This window comes from Nematostella vectensis, chromosome 5 (assembly GCF_932526225.1).
Source record: "Nematostella vectensis chromosome 5, jaNemVect1.1, whole genome shotgun sequence".
NCBI lineage: Eukaryota > Metazoa > Cnidaria > Anthozoa > Actiniaria > Edwardsiidae > Nematostella > Nematostella vectensis.
Window position 1 is genome coordinate 8,778,199 of NC_064038.1, and position 22,718 is coordinate 8,800,916.

The 22,718-nt window shown below is 39.5% G+C and overlaps 3 protein-coding genes and 1 long non-coding RNA gene across 7 annotated transcripts; 3 read left to right on the top strand and 1 right to left on the bottom strand.

Moving 5' to 3' along the window:
- Positions 1–4,132: 4,132 nt before the first annotated feature.
- On the top strand, positions 4,133–11,374 carry LOC5519847 (betaine--homocysteine S-methyltransferase 1). 2 transcript variants are annotated; one of them, XM_001639756.3, is made up of 9 exons: positions 4,133–4,289; positions 4,371–4,509; positions 5,453–5,571; positions 5,845–6,036; positions 7,627–7,774; positions 9,012–9,194; positions 9,852–9,982; positions 10,648–10,745; positions 10,913–11,374. In XM_001639756.3, exons 1-9 carry the CDS (start codon positions 4,281–4,283, stop codon positions 11,088–11,090), a joined length of 1,197 nt encoding a protein of 398 aa, XP_001639806.1. In that variant the 5' UTR covers positions 4,133–4,280; the 3' UTR covers positions 11,091–11,374. The 2 variants fall into 2 exon arrangements, with proteins under 2 accessions (XP_001639806.1, XP_048583574.1); XM_048727617.1 differs by lacking the exons at positions 4,133–4,289; positions 4,371–4,509 and adding an exon at positions 4,998–5,022.
- A 1,923-nt stretch (positions 11,375–13,297) lies between these two features.
- LOC5519932 lies at positions 13,298–17,987 on the top strand. Of its 3 annotated transcripts, XR_004290618.2 has the most exons (5): positions 13,298–14,347; positions 15,081–15,977; positions 16,400–17,365; positions 17,440–17,593; positions 17,724–17,987. XR_004290618.2 is itself a non-coding variant. In XM_048727618.1 (4 exons), the coding sequence occupies exons 1-4, from the start codon at positions 15,656–15,658 to the stop codon at positions 17,772–17,774; spliced, it is 1,509 nt and encodes a 502-aa protein (XP_048583575.1). In that variant the 5' UTR covers positions 15,304–15,655; the 3' UTR covers positions 17,775–17,987. The 3 variants fall into 3 exon arrangements, 2 of the variants coding, with proteins under 2 accessions (XP_048583575.1, XP_032220563.1); XM_048727618.1 differs by lacking the exon at positions 13,298–14,347 and having other exon boundaries at positions 15,304–15,977; positions 17,708–17,987; XM_032364672.2 differs by lacking the exon at positions 13,298–14,347 and having other exon boundaries at positions 15,304–15,977.
- Positions 17,988–19,634: 1,647 nt separating this feature from the next.
- On the bottom strand, positions 19,635–21,306 carry LOC125563024. The gene is made up of 2 exons (XR_007308058.1): positions 20,492–21,306; positions 19,635–20,306 (listed from the first exon to the last, which is right to left on the bottom strand). It is a non-coding gene; the product is annotated as an uncharacterized LOC125563024 (long non-coding RNA).
- Positions 21,307–21,990: 684 nt separating this feature from the next.
- On the top strand, positions 21,991–22,718 carry LOC116603460. Its single transcript, XM_032364674.1, has 2 exons — positions 21,991–22,127; positions 22,245–22,718. The coding sequence occupies exons 1-2, from the start codon at positions 22,005–22,007 to the stop codon at positions 22,449–22,451; spliced, it is 330 nt and encodes a 109-aa protein (XP_032220565.1). The 5' UTR covers positions 21,991–22,004; the 3' UTR covers positions 22,452–22,718.

Below are 22,718 nucleotides of genomic sequence, written 5' to 3' on the forward strand. Positions count from 1 at the left end.
ACTTCGACTCGAACGAAGTGCTTTAAACCACAGCTTAGATCCATGTGGGATCTAGAGCTGCGACCGGGCTAGCGTGATGCCAATTGTGCGGATCACGCATGCGACCTTTGCTAGTCTAAAACTCCGTCGGATAGCCAAACTATCCTTGCGAGTATGTATACATAAATGTGAACTTTAGAAGCACACTAGCATACACACATTGGCACCAGTCGGGCCAAGACGGGAAGCTAGCAAAGTCTATTACCCGTGCAGTTCAGCAACCATGGACAGCTGTTTCGTCCTTATTAGGACTCGTCAGCATGGCATAGCCGGTTTGCCTCAGTTAAACTTCATCGGCAAAAAAACTGCAGGGCGACTTCGACTCGAGCGAAGTGCTTTAAACCACAGCTTAGATCCATGTGGGATCTAGAGCTGCGACCGGGCTAGCGTGATGCCAATTGTGCGGATCACGCATGCGACCTTTGCTAGTCTAAAACTCCGTCGGATAGCCAAACTATCCTTGCGAGTATGTATACATAAATGTGAACTTTAGAAGCACACTAGCATACACACATTGGCACCAGTCGGGCCAAGACGGGACGCTAGCACAGTCTATTACCCGTGCAGTTCAGCAACCATGGACAGCTGTTTCGTCCTTATTAGGACTCGTTAGCATGGCATAGCCGGATCTAAGCTGTGGTTTAAAGCACTTCGTTCGAGTCGAAGTCGCCCTGCAGTTTTTTTGCCGATGAAGTTTAACTGAGGCAAACCGGCTATGCCATGCTGACGAGTCCTAATAAGGACGAAACAGCTGTCCATGGTTGCCGAACTGCACGGGTAATAGACTGTGCTAGCGTCCCGTCCTGGCCCGACTGGTGCCAATGTGTGTATGCTAGTGTGCTTTTAAAGTTCACATTTATCTTCATAAACCCACAAAAAGTGTAGAAGTCCGCTTGTAAGCCCTAACAGGATTGGCTAGATTACCCTCATTGTTCTATTGTATTCCCGTTCTTCGTCTGTGGTGCATCAATTCAAACCAATCCAATGTGGTGAAATCTTCCGATAGCTTCTACATGGCCCTCATAAACTAATAGCTTGTTTTGCAATCGGGAGGATTTCAACTCCTGCTTGCAGATTTTTAAACGCCACTATTTTAGATATAAAATTTAACTTTAAGATTTTGAAATAGGCGCCTTCCCAAAAGATGCTCGGCAACTTTTGAGCAACTTTTCTCTTTCCGGGAACCTTTTGTAAAAGAGAGCAACTTTGCTGCTTTTTTAGGGTTTTACGGGAATAAATTTACCTCAAATGTGCATTTCTTTCGCTTTTTTTCTGTTCTTGGTATTTTGGCGGCTCCCACGCGAAGCGCCGCGTGAGCGGAGCCCCATACCTAACAAAAAGTAGTATACAAAACAAATATGGTAACAAATATTGGTAACGAATCCATCGACTCGAGTTTTCGTGACCGCGATGTCCGTCCGTCCGTCCTTTAAAGCATCGTTTGATAATCGAACTTGGCAGAAGTCATGTATGTGTCAAGGGAGGTGCAAAACTGTGGTCACGCTATGTGGGCGTCATCGATGAAGTCACCAGAAAATATGCTGACGTCATCAAAATGAAAAATATTCATATCTCGTGAAAGAAACATTGTATACAACCAAACTTGGTAGGTGTCGGTGCCATGTATGTGTCAAGGACGGTGCCAAGATATGGTCACGTGATGCGTGACGTTATCGATGACGTCACTTTAAGAAAAACTATTCCGACCTTGTCATATCTATTTTCATATTACCAAAACGAAGCATCATATGACAACAAAACTTGTTTTGTGTCATGTATGTGTCAAGGGGGGGGGAGGTACACCACTATAGTCACGTGATTGTGACATCATCAATGACGTCACCAAATGCAAAAATATGCTGACGTCATCAAAATAAAAAGATATTTATATTTCACGAAGGAAATATCGTATGGCATGGCAACCAAACTCGGTAGGTGTCATGTAGATGTTAAGGGGACGCAACAATATGGTCACGTGTTGTGTGACGTCATCAATGACCTCACTTAAAGCAAACCTATTCCGAATTCATATAAGAACAAAAAAAAACATCGCATTACAACAAAACTCGGTAGGTGTGATGTATGTTTCAAGTGGGGTGCAATGAGATTGTCACGTGACGTCATCGATAATGTCAATAAAGTAAAACTACCCTGACGCCATCGTATGACAATACTTGTTATGTGTCACGTAGATGTCAAGGGTGGGGGAAAGGGGGTATAACAAGTTGGTTGCGTGATCTGTGAAACCGGTCATCAAAAACAGGAACATAATAATATTTGATAGTTCTTTTAATAATTTAACAATTATTAAGCGAAAATGAGCAAAGATTTGGTCGTTTGGAGCTGCGCTTTTAGGCAATGCCTAAATCTATGTATTAGCTAGTTACCTAATTTATCAATCTGTTTAATGGTCATTGGTCAACCTATGGTTTGACGAAGAGGCAGTTATGTCGGTCAGCGTTCTTCACTATATGATTATTCAAAATGGCGGAGTCCTCGAGTGACGATGAGCTTATTATAAGCGAGTCTGTCCGTGTATTGGCTATCAGTCATGTTGTAAACCAAGTTGTTTTGTTTTTACATGATGCCTCTTTTATTGCATTATAATTTAAATACATATTACATTGCATGTTACGTATTAAATGTCCAATAAAAAATGTATTTCAAAAATGTAGAGAAGAACTATTACGCAGTATTCTTTCTGCAACTTTGTAAAATGTAGTAAATTTGTTGGCAACTTTTTACACTTGGAACAGTTTTAAGGTAATTCTCATTCCATTTTTTTAGCATCTTTTTTGTAACTTTTGCAAATTGGGGCGACTTTGTGGCAACTTTTGCAATTTTTTGAGCAACTTTTGGGGATTTTTTGAGCATCTTTTTAAAAAATTCGGAGCATCTTTGGGACAGACCTCCCCGACTAAGCTACTCGCCTGGGATATGATTTTTTTTTTTTTTTAATAACGTCGCGGCGTGTATTCGAGCAATTTCGCTAATAACTGACTTTGTGCAGCTCTAGCCGTGTAAGGCCAAGAAAAAATAAACAAATGTTTCCCGTCCCCGCCCGCGTCTTTATTTTTAGGGCCGCTTTATTTTTTTATTATTTTTTTTGTTAACCAAAAAGCCTATAAAACAAGAAATAACTTGTGCCTCTGATTTTGAAAACGTTACAGAGGAACTAAAATCTTTGGAACGAAATGTGTTTATTTATAACCCTTTAATATATTTCACCTTAGAATCACCTTCTATCTCTTGGGATGAGTGTAAATACGCCTCGTCATCGACATAAAGAAATAAAATAAAGCCGCCCGCCCGCTCAGTATTTTATTTTTTTTAGAAACCCGGACGAGAAACGATTTGTTTATTTTTACTAGGCCTAAAAGCTCGCGAAAACAAATCCTCCACGAGAAGACGATGTTCGCAAGATAGGCCACTCGCTGGCTCGCTGGACACTAATAAAAGAGACTCTCGATCGAGGCTTTGGAACCAGGGCGAAGCGTTGTGGAAGTTTCATTCATTCTATCCTCTATTTTTTTTTTTTTTGGGGGGGGGGGGGGGGGGGGGTCTGCATGATTTGTTTTCCTACCCCCCCCCCCCTTCGTTTCTAATGCTCCACGTCCCTCATACATCAAGACATGGGTTACCTGTGTGGTCATATTCCGTGACCATTTCCAATGTCGTGATCCGCGACCTTAATTAAATAAACAAACATATTGCTCGACCCCAATGCACAGGCTTAATATACTAGATGGACTACTACCATTCAGCCTAGACAACCATTTAAAATTGTTTTCTAGAGTTTCATGACATGCCCGAGTGAATAGAAAAAGTCTACAATTAATCCTAAGTGTGTTATTGACCGGCATTCTATGGTTTGAAACTTGGAGTATTTCGACCGAGTATATTTTAGGTTAGCGCCCGCCCCCGAAATTATCTTTGAAAATAACAGGTAGTCCCAGTTCATAATAATATGATGCCATTCATTTTAAATCAAAGAGACCGCGGTCACAAAAGATATGAACAACTACACACTTTACTTGTTTATAGAATTGGTTTACTTTTTGTCATACAGGTTTGACAACAGCAATTTCAGCCAATCGTGGCCAACATTACTCGTCAGACAGGTTTTTCCCGGTGTAGAGCTCCTTCTAAAGTGGCTTTTGAGCAAAATCTTACACGTAGTTGCTGTTCAAACCTCCAGAAGGGTGTTCTCTGTTCGTTTTTTCTCGTAGAAATCTTCCAAAATGGGCCCAGTATGTGTCAATTTAAAACATGAACATTTCGTGACCTTGTATTTATGAGCACGCATCTTATTACTTGCTTTTATTTCACAGAAACGTGGTTTTCTCGAGAGGCTGGAAGCCGGAGAAACGATAATCGGCGATGGCGGTTTTGTTTTTGCGTTAGAGAAACGTGGATACGTAAAAGCCGGTCCGTGGACGCCGGAGGCTACAGTTGAAAACCCTGAAGCCGGTAAATCCCCAAAGAGTAAAGCAATCCTAAGGATCTTCAATTTTCGAGGCTCTTTCGCCTCAACTTTCCGTTTCATGAAGTGAGTTCGATCGAGAGTGTTCGGTGTTCGCGAACGGTTTCTTAAACTATAACAAAAGTTTTGCATTTTTAAGACCTGAATCAAGTTTATGTAAGAGACTAAGTAGTTATGTAAGTCATCTCTGCCGTTTAGTTTTTTGCCGTTCTCTTATGCGTTTCTAATTCGTATTGCAATGTAGGTCGAGGGTCTTGCTTCACCTCGAGGGCGGCCTCTGAACTTGATATTGGAACGCGTTAGAACTGTCAATCACTAAAATCACTTTTGATTTCATACCGAACTAACACATCGCCCCTTTGAAAGGTTGTCTTCCATACGGTCGCACACAATCCTAGGTTGCACATGTTATTGTTTTATAACTTTTGCAGTGATGTGTAGCATTTGAAAGCTGTCATAGGTGACTTCACACCTGAATTTAAGCATTTTCTACTGGCTTGGTAAGCCCCCCAAATAATTTTTTGTTATTCTTTTGCTCATGGAAAAATTCCTGAATTATTAAAATATACAAGTTATTAGTGTTTTCTCTTTGAAAATGTTTCTCTTGTTTTAGGGACAGACCATTAGAAATTTTATGGGCGTGGGGTGGGGTACAGGATTAACATTTACAAATAATAATCCAAAACCAAAGGACATAGGGGGGGGGGGGGGGGGGGCAAAGAAAAATAAACATGCAAGCTCACAAAAGAAAAAAATATTCTGCACAAAATTGCCCATGAAAACATTTCTGTTGCCATCAGAAGGTGAAAATGAAAATGCTTCCTTCAAAGATGCAAAGAAAAGCTGTGTGAAAAAGCTTTGTAAAGGCTGGTGTAAAAATAATAATGCCTCCCTTTTTTCTAATTAAGCATTTTCTTTCTGCATAACTAGTTCGACAACTGCACAGAGAATTCCTTCGTGCTGGCTCAGATGTCATGCAAACATTCACCTTCTATGCTAGTGATGACAAACTTCAGAACAGAGGCAATGAAGCTAGCAAGAAATTTGGGGTAAGACGCAAGATGCTGCATACCACTATCCATGATAGAGTATTTTAACAGGGGCATTCATAGGAGTCATAGAAGTCCAAGTGAGTTTAAACTCTAAAGGATGGCTGTTTGTATATCCCAGGATGTCTGCCTACTGTTTAAATGATGAGATTTTGATCAAATTGTCAAGATCTTATTTAAAAAGAAAAAAGAGGCAAACGTAATTAAAATTCTTTCACTGAATGAATAGTAACAGTATTGAGAAATCTAATCTCTTATGGTCTTATATATCAGTGTGCTGCTATAAATGAGGCTGCCTGTGACCTTGCACGAGAAGTTGCGGACGAGGGGGATGCTCTTGTTGCTGGGGGTGTTTGCCAGACCCCCACCTACCTTAGCGGCAAAGGCAAAGAGGCGTGCCAAGCTGAGTTCCAAAAACAAGTGGATGTGTTTATCAAGAAGGATGTGGATTTTATCATTGCAGAGGTATGTATGGTTACTCTTATATTTTTTGACCAGACAAAACCAATGACAAGCTTCAAGACTAAAGAGTTATCATACATTGCAAGTTCTAGTTTGTTTAGCGCAAGCTTATATCATCCATTTTTAGAAAATATTGCTGTCAACTAAGGCATCAGTATCACTTTGTATTTTCTTGTTTATTTTTTTTTTTTTTTTTTTTTTTTTGTTCTTCAAAACTTTTGATATGAATTTTATTGATTTACATTTCGCATTTTAATTTTTTTGGGTTTCTTAAAAAAAACCTTTTTTTTACCATTATGCAATACCACTCATAATTGGTTTATAATGAAGTTAGTCTGAGGAAATACGTTCTTGGTCATTATTAATTAATGCATTGTGGTTTTGGGGCCTAGGCCTGTAAGCCTCCCTTTTAATTGATCTTGTTGTTTCAAGTTATACAGATAATTTTAGTGATTTGCAGGGTAGGGAAGGGAGGATATATATATAAAGTAGTGGGTTGGGGGGGAGGAGTAACACTGGGATAAGGTCTGTTCTTAGACATTCTACTCTTGAGTTTTAAATATGAAAAGTGCGAGGTGATATTTTAGGGGGCTGTATATATACATGATAAAATATCAACAAGCAACATTATTTGTTATATTAATTATCTAGTACCTTTTTGTTTTGGTTTCCTCTGGAACTTGCATTTTCAAACTAACGAATTGAATTGATAATCACTTATAATTAATAGTATATGAGTCAAATAAAATAGGATATACAGAAGGTAGTTGGCGAAAATGGAGCAAATGCATTGCCATTATCAAGGGAAAGGGGGTTTATGGGTGGCATTACATAGTCATTGGTTATTAGTTAGTGTATTATAAGTCTTTTGGCAGACTATTTTGACAAAGTTGGTATTGTAGAGTAAAACAATATCTACTCGATATGATTTTGCATTTTATTTGGCTCGTTTTTTAGTCACAGCCCTGTCAAAATGTTATTTATATGTTTTTACTGCTAATAAACTAATTGTTAAATGTGTGATAAGAGTGGTTTTCAAAATCCTGTGAAACAAAATTTAATTGTTAAAGTGTAATAGTTAGCCAGAACAAAAGAGAACAAAGAGATTACAGTTTATTAGTACTAAAAAAAACTAAAGTATTTCACTGGATTTTGAAAACCACTCTAGTATCATCTCTACAAACAACCAAAAGTTGGACTGTTCTAATAGCTGTCCACAGTTTTGGGATAAGTGTAAACTTTTCCTGTCCTGTTGCAAAGATGGAAAAACAGTAAACTATTTATTATTATTGGGATTACTGAACTTGAAAAATCCTCCTATCCAAGGTATAGTTTGTGAGTCTGAAAATGTTGAAATTTTGTGAAACTCCAAAATTATTCAACTGAACTTTGTTATTTATTTATTTGTTTGTGTAAATATATTTACTGAAACTTGAGATAATGATTCTTTAAAAAGTGAGTCCACTGTCCCTATTTTGGCACCAAAATAATCATTTTGACAGGGCTGCTGTCATTCTTTATTGAAATTCTACAAACTCAATAGAGCCTTACATTACTAATAGATGATTTTCTTGAAATGTTACTAAATACTAGTATTATGAGCATGTGGAGGAGGCCGTGTGGGCAGTAGAGCTGCTGAAAAAGACTGGCAAGCCTATTGCGGCCAGTTTGTGTATTGGACCAGAAGGGGATATGCATGGTGTGTCGGCTGGTGACTGTGCAGTCCGATTAGCTGAAGCAGGTACCCTCTTTATTCTAAAACAGTGACCCCTAAAAACAACAGGGGCACTATGGTAAGATGTTTCGGCTCGAACATGGGATAGGGCAGAGGGTAACTAAATATTGGGGTTTGGTCTAGGGACATGAGGATATGCTCATTGGTAGAAGGGTGCTGGGTCTGGGTGTGTCACATAGGGGGTGAGGCAATAGGAGAGCTTTACACCTGTTCTGGTTGTGGTCTGGGCTGGGTAGTGAGGCAAGTTCTAAAATATTGCTTCAAGTGGGTGTGCTATAGGATTTGGGGGAAGGGAAATCAAGGAGAATATTTGGCTAGTGGGAAAAGCTATTTATTATGCAGGGGGTATTTATTGGTCAATTTTCAGCTATCAGCAAGATATATTGCATATAAATACAGATATTTCATAATACTATCTGCATATTGACTTATAGTTAACTACAACCTTTGATTGTTTGCTTTGGGCTAGTTACCAAATACAATTCAATTGAGAACAGAGGTATTTGTATACACCTATTTCAAAAAACTTTGTATGTTCTACTGTTGGTCCTATGTATTTATCAGAATAAAGGTGATGAATAAGCTCAAACAATGCCAGAACCATAGATTGATGACTTTTAACAAATAATCATGCAAATATACTTTTTTTTCTGCATTTGGTAGAATTATAATGAGATCCTTTTGGTCATAGAGCTGCATTTTGCCGATCTCTATTTGACCCTTGCACTGACAATGTTTTGAGAAATAGGTGTATATACTGTACGATATATATTATACCTTGAAGTTGCTTCAATTTTAATCTTTTTTTATTATTATTATTATTATTATTATTATTATTATTATACTTTTTACTCTGGTATAGTATCATCGTTCAAAACGAAATTTGAGATAGCAGCATAATAAGATTAAGGGGTACGTCAAGACCTATTTGCAACTACTGTAATGTTGAATTGTATTTATTTCTTGTGGCATTTTAGAAGGAGAAGGATACAATTGTATTTTTCACTGATTTGATTTTACATGAATCAGTGCCGGGTGGGTTTTTAGTAGTTTATCAGGGAGGGGCTCTATGCATTTTCTACCATACCAAGGTAACCAGTCATACCATTGTTATAGTGAACTATTGTCATATGCAACCTTTAACGACTTCCAACCAAGTTGTTTTTGTCACATTTCTTTCCCAGCAGCCAGGGCCAATATAAGAGTGCTATACACCCCCCTTATTTGTGGATTCCTTTTTTAGGTGCTGATTGTATTGGTGTGAACTGCCATTATGGGCCCATCAAGTCCCTTGAGACAATGCGTCTGATGAAGGCAGGCCTAGACGCTGCTGGTTACAAGAAACACCTGATGATACAGCCTCTTGGCTATCACACACCAGATTGTGGCAAGCAGGGGTTCATTGATCTGCCAGAGTTCCCATTTGGTATGGATACTGTATTTGTTGCATTCACAAACCTATTTTGATATATGCATCTGTGCCATGAGATGGTGTTGTGTACACAACAGGCAGGCTCCGTGGGTTCATATAATGAATAACCCTTTTGAAGTGGGTGACAATTATGAGTTTGGAAGACTTTTAAGTTCATACATTTCACATGGTAACTGAAGTTTGGATGACCAGTTATTTGACATCAATTTCACATGGTTTGATGTGAAAAGGAGGAAAACGTCTCACAGAAGCTTCACATCATCATTTCACATGGTAATCATGTGAAATTTTCAAATGGTCAGTTCACATCAATTTCACACACATTTCACATAGTCCCTTCCAGTAGTTTTATCGGCATTATAAGTAAAAAACCAGGGCACCACCACAAATTGTTAGACTCGACAGTGTGGCTATGAATTCTACTTTAATGTTTCTGCTTTCTTGTAACGTCTGCAATAAATATACAATAAAAGTTGTTTCTTATTTTTGATTCCTGTTTTCATATCAAGATCTGTGAGAGACAAAGTAGCTGGAAGAGGTTTTCTTTCTGTTCTACACCAATTATATATTGGATGGGGGCTTTTAATAGTCCTTGTCATTTGTGGCTCCCTGTTACTCGTGCAGGTTCATATTTAACTTTTATCTGCACAGGGCTTGAGCCACGCATCTGTACCAGATGGGACATGCACAAATATGCTCGCGAGGCTTATGACATGGGCATCCGCTTTATTGGGGGCTGCTGTGGCTTCGAGCCCTATCACATCAGGGCATTGTCAGAGGAGGTACTTGTTACAGCTATTTAAAAAAACGTTGTCCAAGATCGCTCTGCCCCACCCGCCCATACCGCAAGTTAGTATGGGTAATATATATGTTGTTTCAGGCTTTGTAATTCTTCACTACCGGCACAAACTTGTTAAGCGCTGTAGAACAGCAAAACAACAGTTTATTTGATGAAGTCCTGAAAATAAAATAAGAATTCTGAGCAACATATTACTTATACCACCTCATGGTATAGGCAAATAAGGCTGTGGGCTTTTGGACAAAGTTTTTTGAAATAGGTATATGTACTTCAATTTTCTCTTGGTCCCTTTTCATCAGTTCTGACTAATAAAGTTATGGCTTTAAGTATGTATGCAATTAGCATACACAGGGATTGGTTGAGGAAGTGTGCTGATCCACAGATCCAGAAGCTTTTGTTATCTACCTTGTGATCTTGTGTTGCAATTCCAGAGCTGTTGCAGGCCCGCGTATGATTGGGGTTGTAATACAGAAATATTTAGAAAATATTATGGGGTGGACAAAGCCCCTGATCTGGTCATTTCCCTTCCCCCCCCCCCCCCCTGCAACCCTTACGGCCCTGAAGCCATTAGTTGTTCTTTGGTGTTATTGAGACTACTAGATCCATCTATGTGAAAGAGGTTACACGACTTTTTTTACTTTATTTCAGTTGGCCAAGGAGAGAGGCAAGTTCCCCAAAGGCAGTGAGAAGCATGGCTTGTGGGGTGATGGACTAAGGCAACATACAAAGCCGTGGGTCCGCTCAAGGTTAGTCTGTTGTTGTAACCAAGGCCAGTGCAATAAGCCGAAATATTTTCAGAGAAAAAGTTCTAATCAAGTGTCAGATTTAGATGGGGAGTAGTTGCTTTGAAGGCATTTTGTATGTAGATCTTTTCTTGACATTCTTTCATCCTGGTTTACTTTGCTCGTTCCAGGGCCCGTCGTGACTACTGGGAAAAACTCAACCCGTCAAGTGGCCGCCCATTCTCGGCCTCGTGCTCAAAACCGGACAACTGGGGCATAACTGCCGGACACGACTACCTCAAGCAGCATGCAGAGGATACCTCAGATAAAGAATTAAAGGAGATCATGGAGGTTGCACAGAGCCGCTAGGCGAAGCTGCTAACAACAGGCAGGACCTGGTGAACGCCGAGTGATCACTTTGTAAACCCCATTTGTATAGCGCAGGAAATATGTACTATATGCTTTGGCTGCCATATTTGCAGAGCTATTTTAAACGTTGATTGCCATTGATTGGATAGTTGACTATTTTATGTTTTAAAGTTTGTTTTAAATGTACGATAGTGGTGTGAATAGATTACTCGCAATAAGATAGTAGTATGAATGTAGAGATATTTCATACAAAATAAACTAGCAATAAACTCTTGTGCATTAAATTTGACATGGTCTTTTATTAGATCTGACACAGATTAATAAAGGTCATTATTCAATTCTCCCTTTAAACTTTCGTCCAGGTTCAAATTTGTATCGGGGTGGCTTAGATCTTCAATAAGCATGCCATTCTTGGTCTCTTATGGTCACGCACGCCTTCCACACTAGCTTGTGGGGAAGGCGTGTGTGACACTAAGACCCTGTCCCTACGTTTTCGTTTGATAACGCATCCTTTTTGTTCCGTTTTCGAAAATAAAAGATCCGCGTCTACACGAACTGTTTTCATTTTGATACGGCCCGTCCCCACGAAAACGCAAAAACAGTACGAAAACGATAAGTTCTACGGCACATACGTACTCGCGTGCCAAGTGGACTGGACCTGAGTTATCACGCCATCGTTTTCGAAAGGTTCTGTTTTCGTCCGTCCCCACGGCACCGATAGGGTATCTTTTTTAAATCGTTCCGTTTTCGGTCGTCGTTAACGTGTGGACGATACCCGTATCCGTAACAAAAAGGTTGCGTTACCAAACGGATACGTGGGGACGGGGTCTAAAAGCGACTGCTATAAGCATACTAGTCTGATGATACTTTCGACCTATAACACCATCCTGTCTCCTGGGGGGGGGGGGGTCCCATAGATTAGGAATTTTTGTTTACCAGGCCTGGAAAGTCATGCAATTTCCAAAGAAGTAAAAAAAGTTTGAGCCGAATTGTATGTTTGAGGTTACAGTGGTTTTCATTAACCCGTAAAACAAGGTGTGATAGTAAAAGAGAAAATATAATAAAGTATAATACACTAAAGTGTAGTTCACGATGTGTACATGTAACGCTTGACACATTCATCCGCCCGCTGCTTATGGGGTGGCAAGCAGAGAGATAATAGAGTTGTCCGATTTAGCGGAAGTTTCTATTGTTCTAGAAGTAGTAGTTCCGCTATTGTTCCCTTTTCAATGGCCATTGTCTGAGCCAACTCTTTACTTTTCCCAGAGGGATGGAGATTCTTGCCCAAAAATTAAAAACAAGGTCGCGCGGAATGGTGGTGTGTGAGCGAGTGGTACATCGGAGAGATTCTCGTCGTTTTGTGATTCCGAAATCGCGAACTCTCATTTTTAAGTTTGGATCGCTTGAAACATAGGCCCAAACACCGAGAATTCGAGAAACGAGATGCGAACTGGGCGAGAACATTTTTATGGACCATTCGTCTTTTTTTGCAACTCGACTGTACTCGATACTTGGGTCTCTGGAAAACATTGCGGCCACTGATCGGTAGATTACGAGTACCCTTTTGTTTGCCTTTTATGGGGCTCAGGAACCCAAAGAATGTTCGGTTTTTCCGCGCGATAAAACATGCGTCTGACCAGGTTCGACAAAAATTCTATGAAAATAGTTTTTTTCGTAGATGAGTATTTTTCTTGTTTATAATCAATAAAACATATAACGGTTTCTCGAAAAAATAAGTTTATAAGTTTCTTCCTTTTGCGCCCCCCTGTATCGAAACCCAAAAAATTTGGATTATTTGCTTCTTTCTAGTCTTACCACGCATAAACTATCCCGCTTAGAGGCTAGTCAAAGGAGTAGCAGCCCCTGGTTCCCACGGTATATCGCTGGAGTCCTTGCTTGAAGTCAAGGCCGCATGCAAACGAGTGTTCTATTCAAATAATCGTTGCGCGTCTTTTCGCGCGCGGAACTTCCACTAAATCGAAAAACTCTACTGGAAGACAAAGAAGTACCTAATGACGCGCGCGATTGTATGCTGTATTTGTGATAAGGAGAACCAGCGCATCTAGAAAACCCGCGCATAAGCTTTTTTTATATAAAAGTATAATCACGTGTTCATGAAAAATATGATTAAGACAAAACTAATACTTGAAGACAATTGTTAGATTTTTCCGATGAGTTGTTAGTTGCTTAGTAATTTCGTTAATTATGCGCGTGCTGGCAATTCTGGTGAAAGGCCATTATCCCCAATGAAAACTTACTCCCTGCGGTCGAACATATATCTGCCTGCGTTTGTGGCAAGCGAAAATAGATTGCCCAAAATGATGCGCACAAGATTCATGCGGCAGTACAGCTCGTTAATTTTAGCGTTCATTTTTGGGGTTATCGTGACCCGGTTGTTCTGCTGGCACACGGCGGAGATCGAGAGCATCACATTAAAAACAGCGGAGGAGCAAGTTTTAAAGGTGGAATCAACAGGGAAAAAAATAATGCTAACTACGCCAACTTACAACTCTCCGAAACCTACAACGGTTTCAAATTACGTGGACTTCGGGGACGACGCTGGTAAAGTTAAAGGAGAAGAAATCGCGACTGAAGAGCCAACTTTGAAAAGAGTAGATTATCCCCCACTATTAAGTAACAAGAAACTAATTGTAACACCTCAAGCATGCCCGAACGACGATTTATACCTTTTGATCCTAGTGATTTCTACTGGTCGCAACTTTGAGGCAAGAAAGGCTATTCGAAAATCATGGGGAAGAGCGGACACTTCCAAAAGGAACGTTACAACTCCGGAAAGTGTTCGTGTCATTTTCGTCGTTGGTTCGGACGAGAAAAGTGACAGCCGAGTTACAAAGGAGGCAAAACGTTACAAAGATATCCTACGAGGAAACTTCGACGATGTTTATCATCAAAACGAATTCCATTCTGTAAAAGCTTTGTTAGCCTTCAAATGGGCTACGCTCTCCTGCCGTTCTAAATTCATCTTAAAAGTGCTCACTGAGAGCTTTGTCAATGTTCCAGCCACTATGGAATGGTTAAGGAGCAAAAAGCCAGAGAGCTCAGACGTGCGGGAACTATATACAGGGTTCTGCCACGGACATGATACTGGAGGGGCCGCGGTGATAAGGAATAAAGAGAGCCCTTGGTACATAACTGAGGAGGAGTGGCCAGAGGGAAGACTTCCGCCATACGCCTCGGGAATGGGAATAGCCATGTCTTTTGATGTTGTATCAAGGCTGGTGAAACTATCAACAGAGGTACGTATCACCGGAAGCTATTGGGCTATACTATCGGACAAAGCTAGTGCATTTTGCAAATTTTTTTTTCAATAATACTTTTTGTATCGAAAAGTTTTAAAATATGTAGTATTTGTGCAGGAATAATTTACATCGCCAGAGAAATATGTCAAATGCGCGCATGCGTGTGAATGTCTGTAAGCAATGTCACTGAAGATGGAACTAGGAGTAAGTGTCCCAACGGTTTATTTACCTTCCTCAATCAAGGTTAACGTAGCCTGCGTAGCGGCTCAAGGGAGAGGGACGGGGAGAGAAGAGGAAAGAGGAGAAAAAGCGAGCGCGCGGCCTCTCTCCCTCTCTTTCCCTTGAGCTGCTATGCAGGCTAAGGTCAGTGGAGCGGAGGGACCGGACGACCGGTTCCATCTCTTTATTCTAAAAGAGGAATTTACATTCTTCTATATCTTTCGCATCTTCATTGAACAACTGCCAAAGCTTTGAATGTGGAAGTGCATTATCGACAAAAATCAAATTACATTTTGAGGAGTCACTGGCAAATCCACCAAACACTGTTCATCATGACATTAGAGTTATAGAGGCCCTCATTCTACAGGGTGTAATAACCACCAAAAAGTAGAAGAAACATAAAAAGAAATCTAAAAAATCACCCCCTTCTGGGAAATCCACCCCTTTTGTGTCATTAAAACGCTTGACCATTCATAAAACATATTCATTTGTATTTCCATGTATTTCCTAGGGCTCTACGTTACATATTGAGGACGTCCATATCGGTATTCTAATGAAGAAGCTATCTCTCACTTGTCAAGATGACAATTCGCGCTTTGACACGGCTTACACTACGATGCTGACGGAATGTGAAGACCTCAAGTTCTGCGTGCTCGGTGGAGTTCCAGCCAAAGACATGTACTATTTGTATCAGAATGTTATCAACCTCAAAGAGATTTGCTAAAGACCTTTAGATAATTCCTGGCACAAATCTCTTAATCAACGGACCTCCCCACTACTTGGACTTTGGGATGATGAAAAATTCGAATGTTCTTTTAAAAAATAGTGTTGCATATCAACAACGTATATAACGCTTACTTTGATTATTGTAAATATTTTTGCTATTATCAATCTTTAAACTAAGTCACAAGGATTATAGTAATGTACTTTGAAGATACTTATTGTGTTTCTGAAATGTTAATAGAAATCTGAGTAACTTTTTTCAAGGACTTTGGCAAGGCGCACATACGCAGGACCCGTGCTATAGCGTGGTCGCTTTCGCGCTCAAATCCAACCTTCTGGGAATACCGCCTATTGGAATTTTGCATGCACAAATTAAAAGGCGCCAGATTTAGTATAACTTATAATACGGGTTTATGTTCCTTCGTAATTTGTACTGAACCTTGGGGCAGGTCCGTTACCCTGTATCCTGTACATTCACACAGGGTGACCGTGACGCTTTCTAGCGCTGACTTTGATGTCACAATGCAAATGAACTACGTAAATCGTTCCACTGATTTCAGTCAGTTTTACAGACTCGCTGAGAGTAACTGCACAATGCCGTCGCTTCTCAGTATTTATCTTATGGCTATACTTGTGTTCTTTAACAGCGTCAAATACGTGAAACCTCCGCATTTTGGAAATGATGGTAAGTAAAATATGAAGTAAACATTGCTAACTTCAAGATAAATTTGATAATTTTTTGTTTTCGTTTCCTGTAAAATGATTGATTTGTAAAGAGAACTCACACAAGCGGAAAAAGGATATAATAAAAAACTTCATAAACAAAACCCGTTTTTGCAATCATTCAGGGATTTTCATATTTCATTTTCTAGTTTGCTTTCTTATTGGAGAAATGAACCTTATCACTATGGTAACAGACAGGGTTTCGCGCAAGCGCATGGAAAAGCGCGCGCTTTTTCTGGAGCAAATCGAGCGTGCTCATTTGCTCTTTACACATGATTCATATCAAATGCGTCGAATTTTTCTAAATATAACCCTTTATTACTAATGTCAACGACAAATTTGTTGTGATGATAATGATATCCTTGTCATTTCTTCTAACCGCAGCAAAGATGAGAATTACGAAAAACAGCTACCTACTGACCAGGTCGGAAGTGGCCAGAAACGATTGGAAATCGTTCGATACAATTCGACTCACACAGACATTTAGAGGGACTTATATTTTTGAGACAGAAAATCCCCACGTTGTCTTCAAGCCTATCCGACTCTTTCCTAAGAAAGACAAGACGACACCCGGGGAAAATCTGCTGAGTGAAGGCGAGAGAAGACTTGCGACAGATGACACTAAGCAAGAAACTACACTGGCAACAGCAGACCAGCACATGCTAATAAGGTGTAGGGTGGACATGGTAGATAGGTGCGCAAACACAGACTTTCTGCTTCCCTACGATGTTGACGTTATCAAGTCTGATGCTATTGCCAGTAGACTTGAGAAAGCTAAGAATGATACCTCACAGTTCTTTGGTTCAGCTATTGTTGAGTGGCCATCAGTATCTACCGCTACCAGTGAGCGATTCCACTCGATGCCCAAAATATGGCGGGGCCAAGTGAGCAACATAGTACACAAACTAGGAAAAGCTTGGAGCATTCTGGCGGATTTTAGCCAGGAACCCAATGGAAATGCTGGAAAAAGTATAGAGCTAGTTTCAAACGGTACAATGGCTCAAAACGTCACAATGAATCGCATTAACGTCCAGACCATAGACGCAAATACTTTTAATGGTACTACGGGCCAGACATCAAATGGGGCTACTGTCCGGAGCAACACCGAACAAGAACCAAACTATACAAATACGAGGCTGACGAGGAATACGTTTGTAAATCGCCATAGCAGAAGAAGAATGAGGGCAAAGAAACATGACGGACTAGAGACTAGGATTTTGACACCACTTTTAGACAAGCTGTACAGTCATCTGCAAGATGGTTGGAGTCAAGTTCCTGACGCGTTGACCTTAGTGAATTATCTGGTACATAACTTCAAACAAGGCCTTCAGAAACGCCACAGGGTGCCAGGTAGGGTATTTAATGCTTATTGTTGACTGTGCAATATTGCGCTATTCCTGGTAACCCTTTCTTTCTTGTTACAGAGGGACGACCAAAGGTCCGCCTTAGGGACTATGCCAAAAGGCCCGGGAAGACCATAGCATCGCTGTTAGGTCTACTCTTTATTGTTCTCGCTGTGTGTTGTGCGCGGAGATTTGTTTCTTGGCGCAGGCAGAGAATGCCTCCTTTTGTACATCGGTAAGTAAGAAATAATTATCAAACATTAATAATGGTTATTATGACTATTATCATCATCAATTATTATTTATTATTTGAGTGGTCTTACTGTTAAAAGGAGTAATCTATATGCAGGTTTATTCTTAATCAGACGCGGCAAGAAAAGACGTCGCGGGAACTCCTACAGGATTCTTGTGAATGACTTTTTGAGATGGATCGGCGAGACTACAGTTCATCCCGTCTTTGCAAAACTACAAATTGTTCTTTCAAGAGAAAACTTGATTCACATCTGGTTATGGATTCTACAACTTAAAGAAACCTTTGATGGCTAGCTGCACGCAGTTCGCTTTTAAAACAATTCTTCCTCTTTCAGGTTCGCCCGAAGAAATTTCTATATTAAAAAAAAAAACAAAAATCACTTTTTGGTTATTATTTAAGGCGCTAACCTGTATGTATTGTAATTTTTGGATAAAATTAAACTTGCGCACCGTGAATAATAAAGCCTTTGCGCATCTCGAGTAATAGGCCCTTTGCGCACCGTGAATAATTGAGCCATTGCGAACTGTAAGTAATAGATAGAGCCTTTGCGCACCATGAGTAATGGAGCCTTTCCTCGGCCTGAGTAAAAAAACCTTTGCGCACCGTCAGAGCCTTTGCGCACCGTGAGTAATAAAGCTTTTGTTCACCGTAAGTAATAGATAGAGCCTTTGCGCTACGTAAGTAATAGAACGTTGTGCAACGTAAGTAATAGAGCCTTTGCACACCGTAAATAATAGATAGAGCCTTTGCCCACCGTGAGTAATAGAGCCTTTGCGCACCGTAAATAATAGATAGAGCCTTTGCCCACCGTGAGTAATAGAGCCTTTGCGCACCGTAAGTAATAGGTAAAGCCTTTGCGCACCGTAAATAATACATAGAGCCTTTGCCCACCGTGAGTAATAGAGCCTTTGCGCACCGTAAGTAATAGGTAAAGCCTTTGCGCACCGTAAGTAATAGGTAAAGCCTTTGCGCACCGTGAGTAATAGAGCTTTTGCGCACCGTGAGTAATAGATCTTTTGCGCACCGCGGGTAAATAAGCCTTTGCGCACCGTGAGTTATAGAGAAATAAATCAAGTGCGTGCAGCATGTGAAAGTCTGTAAGCAATGTCACTGAAGATGGAACTAGGAGTAAGTGTCCCAACGGTTTATTTACCTTCCTCAATCAAGGTTAGCGCAGCCTGCGAAGCGGTTCAAGGGAGAGGGACGGGGGGAGAGGGGACGAGAAAAGAAAAAGCGAGCGCGCGGCCTCTCCCCCTCCCTCCCCTCCCTTGAGCCGCTAAAGCAGGCTAAGGTCTATGAAGCGGAGGGACGGGACGACCGATTCGATGTCTTTATTCTAAAAGAGGGATTTACATTCGTCTGTATCTTTCGAATCTTTATTGAACAACTGCCAAAGCTTTGAATTTGGAAGTTGCCATATCGACAAAAATCAAATTACATTTTGAGGAGTCACTTGCAAATCTACCAAACACTGTTCATCATGAAATTAGAGTTATAGAGGCCCTCATTCTACAGGGTGTACACTGTTAGTTTCAGAGAGTGGTTTTAACTCCAAAAGGGGAGTAAAAAAACGAGGTACAAAATGACTCCCTTTTTGGAGTAATTTTTTACTCCCTTTTTTCTACTCTCTCAAGGGAGTAGATTTTACCCCTGTAGGGGAGTAACTAAAGGGAGTGATTTACTAGGTTGCTTGCTATTACTCCATTAAAGGAGTACAATTTACCCTCAAAATGGAGTTATTTTTTACTCCTTTTTTCCTACTCCCACTTTAGGGGGTAGCTAAGTGGAGTAATTTACTAGGTTGCTTGTAGTTACTCCATTAAAAGAGTACAATTCACCCTCAAAATGGGAGTCAATTTTTACTCCCTATTTTGTTATTTCCCCCTACTAATTGGGTAACTAAAGGGATGATTTCAACCCCCTCCCCCCTGTTTTTACAAAATGGCCGTTTAAACTCCACCTACTTCAGGGGTTAATACTGGAGAAAGTAGAGTAATTTAGAAACACCAAGGAAAAGACGTTATTATGAATTTGACAAATCATTTAATTAAACAATTCAGTTTAAAAAATAACAAAAATATAAGTTGAAAAAATGTTTGAAAAATAATAGTCATTTGACATAAGGTATCCAGGACAAAATTACTAACAAGTGTCCCAACATAAGAAAGCTGAAACAAACATAACACAATATTATTTTTCTATAACAACTTTAACAGCTTTTGAACATTACCCTTTTTGGCGTCATTACGGTTTTCCAAAAGAACTGCCTCCTCCTCCATCTTTGTATATTCAGATAAGAAGCTAGAAGCCCAATGCCTCTATATGCACCATTTAAATTTGAACCTGGTAGGCTAGCTTGAAAAGATAACTAGGTTCTTCATATATATGATCAGAATATACGGACAAAAACCAACTACCGTAACGTAAGATATTCAAAATAAATATCTGGACAAATTTTAGGTGCAAGACTGATTACTAGGTTTTTACTAAGCTAAGTTATTCAATTTTGTGCTTCAAGTAACATTTTATAAAGCATAGGCGCTTTAGATGTAAGTACAGTGATTAGTGAATAACTTAAGTTTACGAAGTTTTTATTCGTTTCTTGCGATTTACGCATTGATACATTCCTTATACCTCAAACTTCTTTCTTTTCTGGCTTTCAACTCGAGCACATTTTACTATCTCTATCTATGTCCTGCGAAGGTAATAAGAGAAACACATAAGAAGGTAGTATTGCTTTGGAAGATAACAAAGAATCACAAAACATATCAATCTAGTTCGAGAAATCCGCTCACGAACGATGATTTGATGCTGAAGTTGGTCGCAGAAGTCACATTTAGTATTGAACCTATCACATTATAAATCCCATTACACACTAACCTTTAACTTCAATCCATGTTCTGCCATCAAATCCTCAAAAAAGGTGGATTACGCGTAGAAAAGACGGGAATAAACGGCTCTCTGTTTGGAGGTTATGATAATGGCTTTCGTTCGACCGTTATGATTTTGCGCCTTGGGCCCAAGCCCCTCTCGGCCACTAAAGCGAGGGACGCCCGGTACATTTTGGTTTTACGGGCCCTGGTGAGCCGTCTTCTATCTGCAAAGCGGGACTTCTTTTTTTTTTTATAATCTCAAGTAGCATTTCTATTAGAAACAATATATATTATTTTATAATGTTCAAATCGGATCTAAGACTTTTATACAATTATCACCCTACCTATCTTTCTTTTCAATGCAGTACTAATTATTCTGAGCGAATTCTGAAAGTACACCACATAAAACTCATGTTCGAGTCCAAGCCTGTCTTTGATTACATTTCTTATTGTTGTAGTATAACTGACAATATATGCAAGTATGGCGAGGCCTGTTCTTGTATTGAAAATGTTCTTTTAGCATTTCCTAAGAATTTCCTAAGAGTTCCTAAATTGTAGAACTTCAAATCTTCTTCCTAAGATTTTCTTATCCAAATTATTTCAATTTTCTGGTCTACTGCTTATACTAGGAAATCCTAGGAATTTTTAGGAAGTTTAATCTTATTTTGTTGTTTTGATCGAACTTAGGAAATCTTAGGAAACTCCTAGGCACAGGGTAGAGTTTTTTGTCTCAATACCAATAAATACCATAAATTATTATTTTTATCTTTTGTCTTATATAATAAAGACTATCGTTTTCCTTCTTAAATTCAGCTAATTTAGAGTAAAAAAACAACTCTCTTTATTTTATATATTTGGAGTGATTTGTTACTGCTCTAAAAAGATACAGCTGGAGTAAAAACTACTCTTTCAACACGAGATGGCTGGAGTAGTTTTTACTCTTCAAAACCTACCCCCTAAAAGGAGTACTTTTTTTACTCCATTTCTTGACCATCTGGAGTAAAAATAACTCTTTTCACTTCAGATAGTTGGAGTAGCTTTTACTCTGCTAAAATTACTCCCAGAAAAGAGTACTTTTTACTCTATTATTTGACCAACAAGAGTGAAAATTACTCTTTTTCTAAAATACATTCGATACTAATTCTCAGCAGAGTAAAACTTACTCCGTTAAGGGAGTAAACAAAAAAAATACTCCTCAGTGGAGTAGTTTTTACTCCAATAAAGGAGTTCAAATTACTCCTTTAAAAGTACTCCATCGCAAAGAGTAGTTTTTACTCTCTGAGTGGAGTAAAAATAACTCCCTGAAACTAACAGTGTAATAACCACCAAAAAGTAGAAGAAACATAAAAAGAAACATCTAAAAAAACGCCCTTCTAGGAAATCCACCCCTTCCGTGTCATTTAAACATAAATAAATGCAATGGCTGTCTTTTTTCTAAATGGTCTAAAAGAGCCCCGAGCGAGCGCGCGGGAGGCCTGTGATATTTTAAAACGGAAGGGACTAGGCTCCTTTTTTTAAAGATGGCTGCCAGCAAAATCGTTGTAAAACACGAATTCCTGCATGTTTACGCGGAAATTCTAGACTTACAAAGTTCGAGAGCGATAAAAAAACGAAAACATGATCAAAGCGGACACCCAAATATGGTATGTGATACCTAATAAGGAAATGACCGATCGAGCAAGAAAAACGATAGTTCCGCTTATGACTGTTTTACGCTTGATCATTCATAAAAACATATTTGTTTCATTTGTATTTCCTAGGGTTCTACGCTACATATTGAGGACGACCATATCGGTATTCTAATAAAATCTCTCACTTGTCAAGATGACAATTCGCGCTTTGACACGGCTTACACTACGATGCTGACGGATTGTGAAGACCTCAAGTTCTGCGTGCTCGGTGGAGTTCCAGCCAAAGACATGTACTATTTGTATCAGAATGTTATCAACCTCAACGAGATTTGCTAAAGACCTTTAGATAATTCCTGGCAGAGGGCACAAAGCTCTAAATCACCGACCCTCCCCACTTCTCTGGCACTTTGGGATGATAAAAAAATCGAGTGTGCTTTTAAAAAATAGTTTAGCATATCAACAACGTCTTTAACGCCACTTTTGATTATTGTAAATATTTTTGCTATTATCAATATTTAAACTTAGTCACATGGATTACAGTCATGTACTTTGGAAAAACGTTTTCGCGTTTCTGAAATGTTAATAGAAATCTGAGTAACCTTT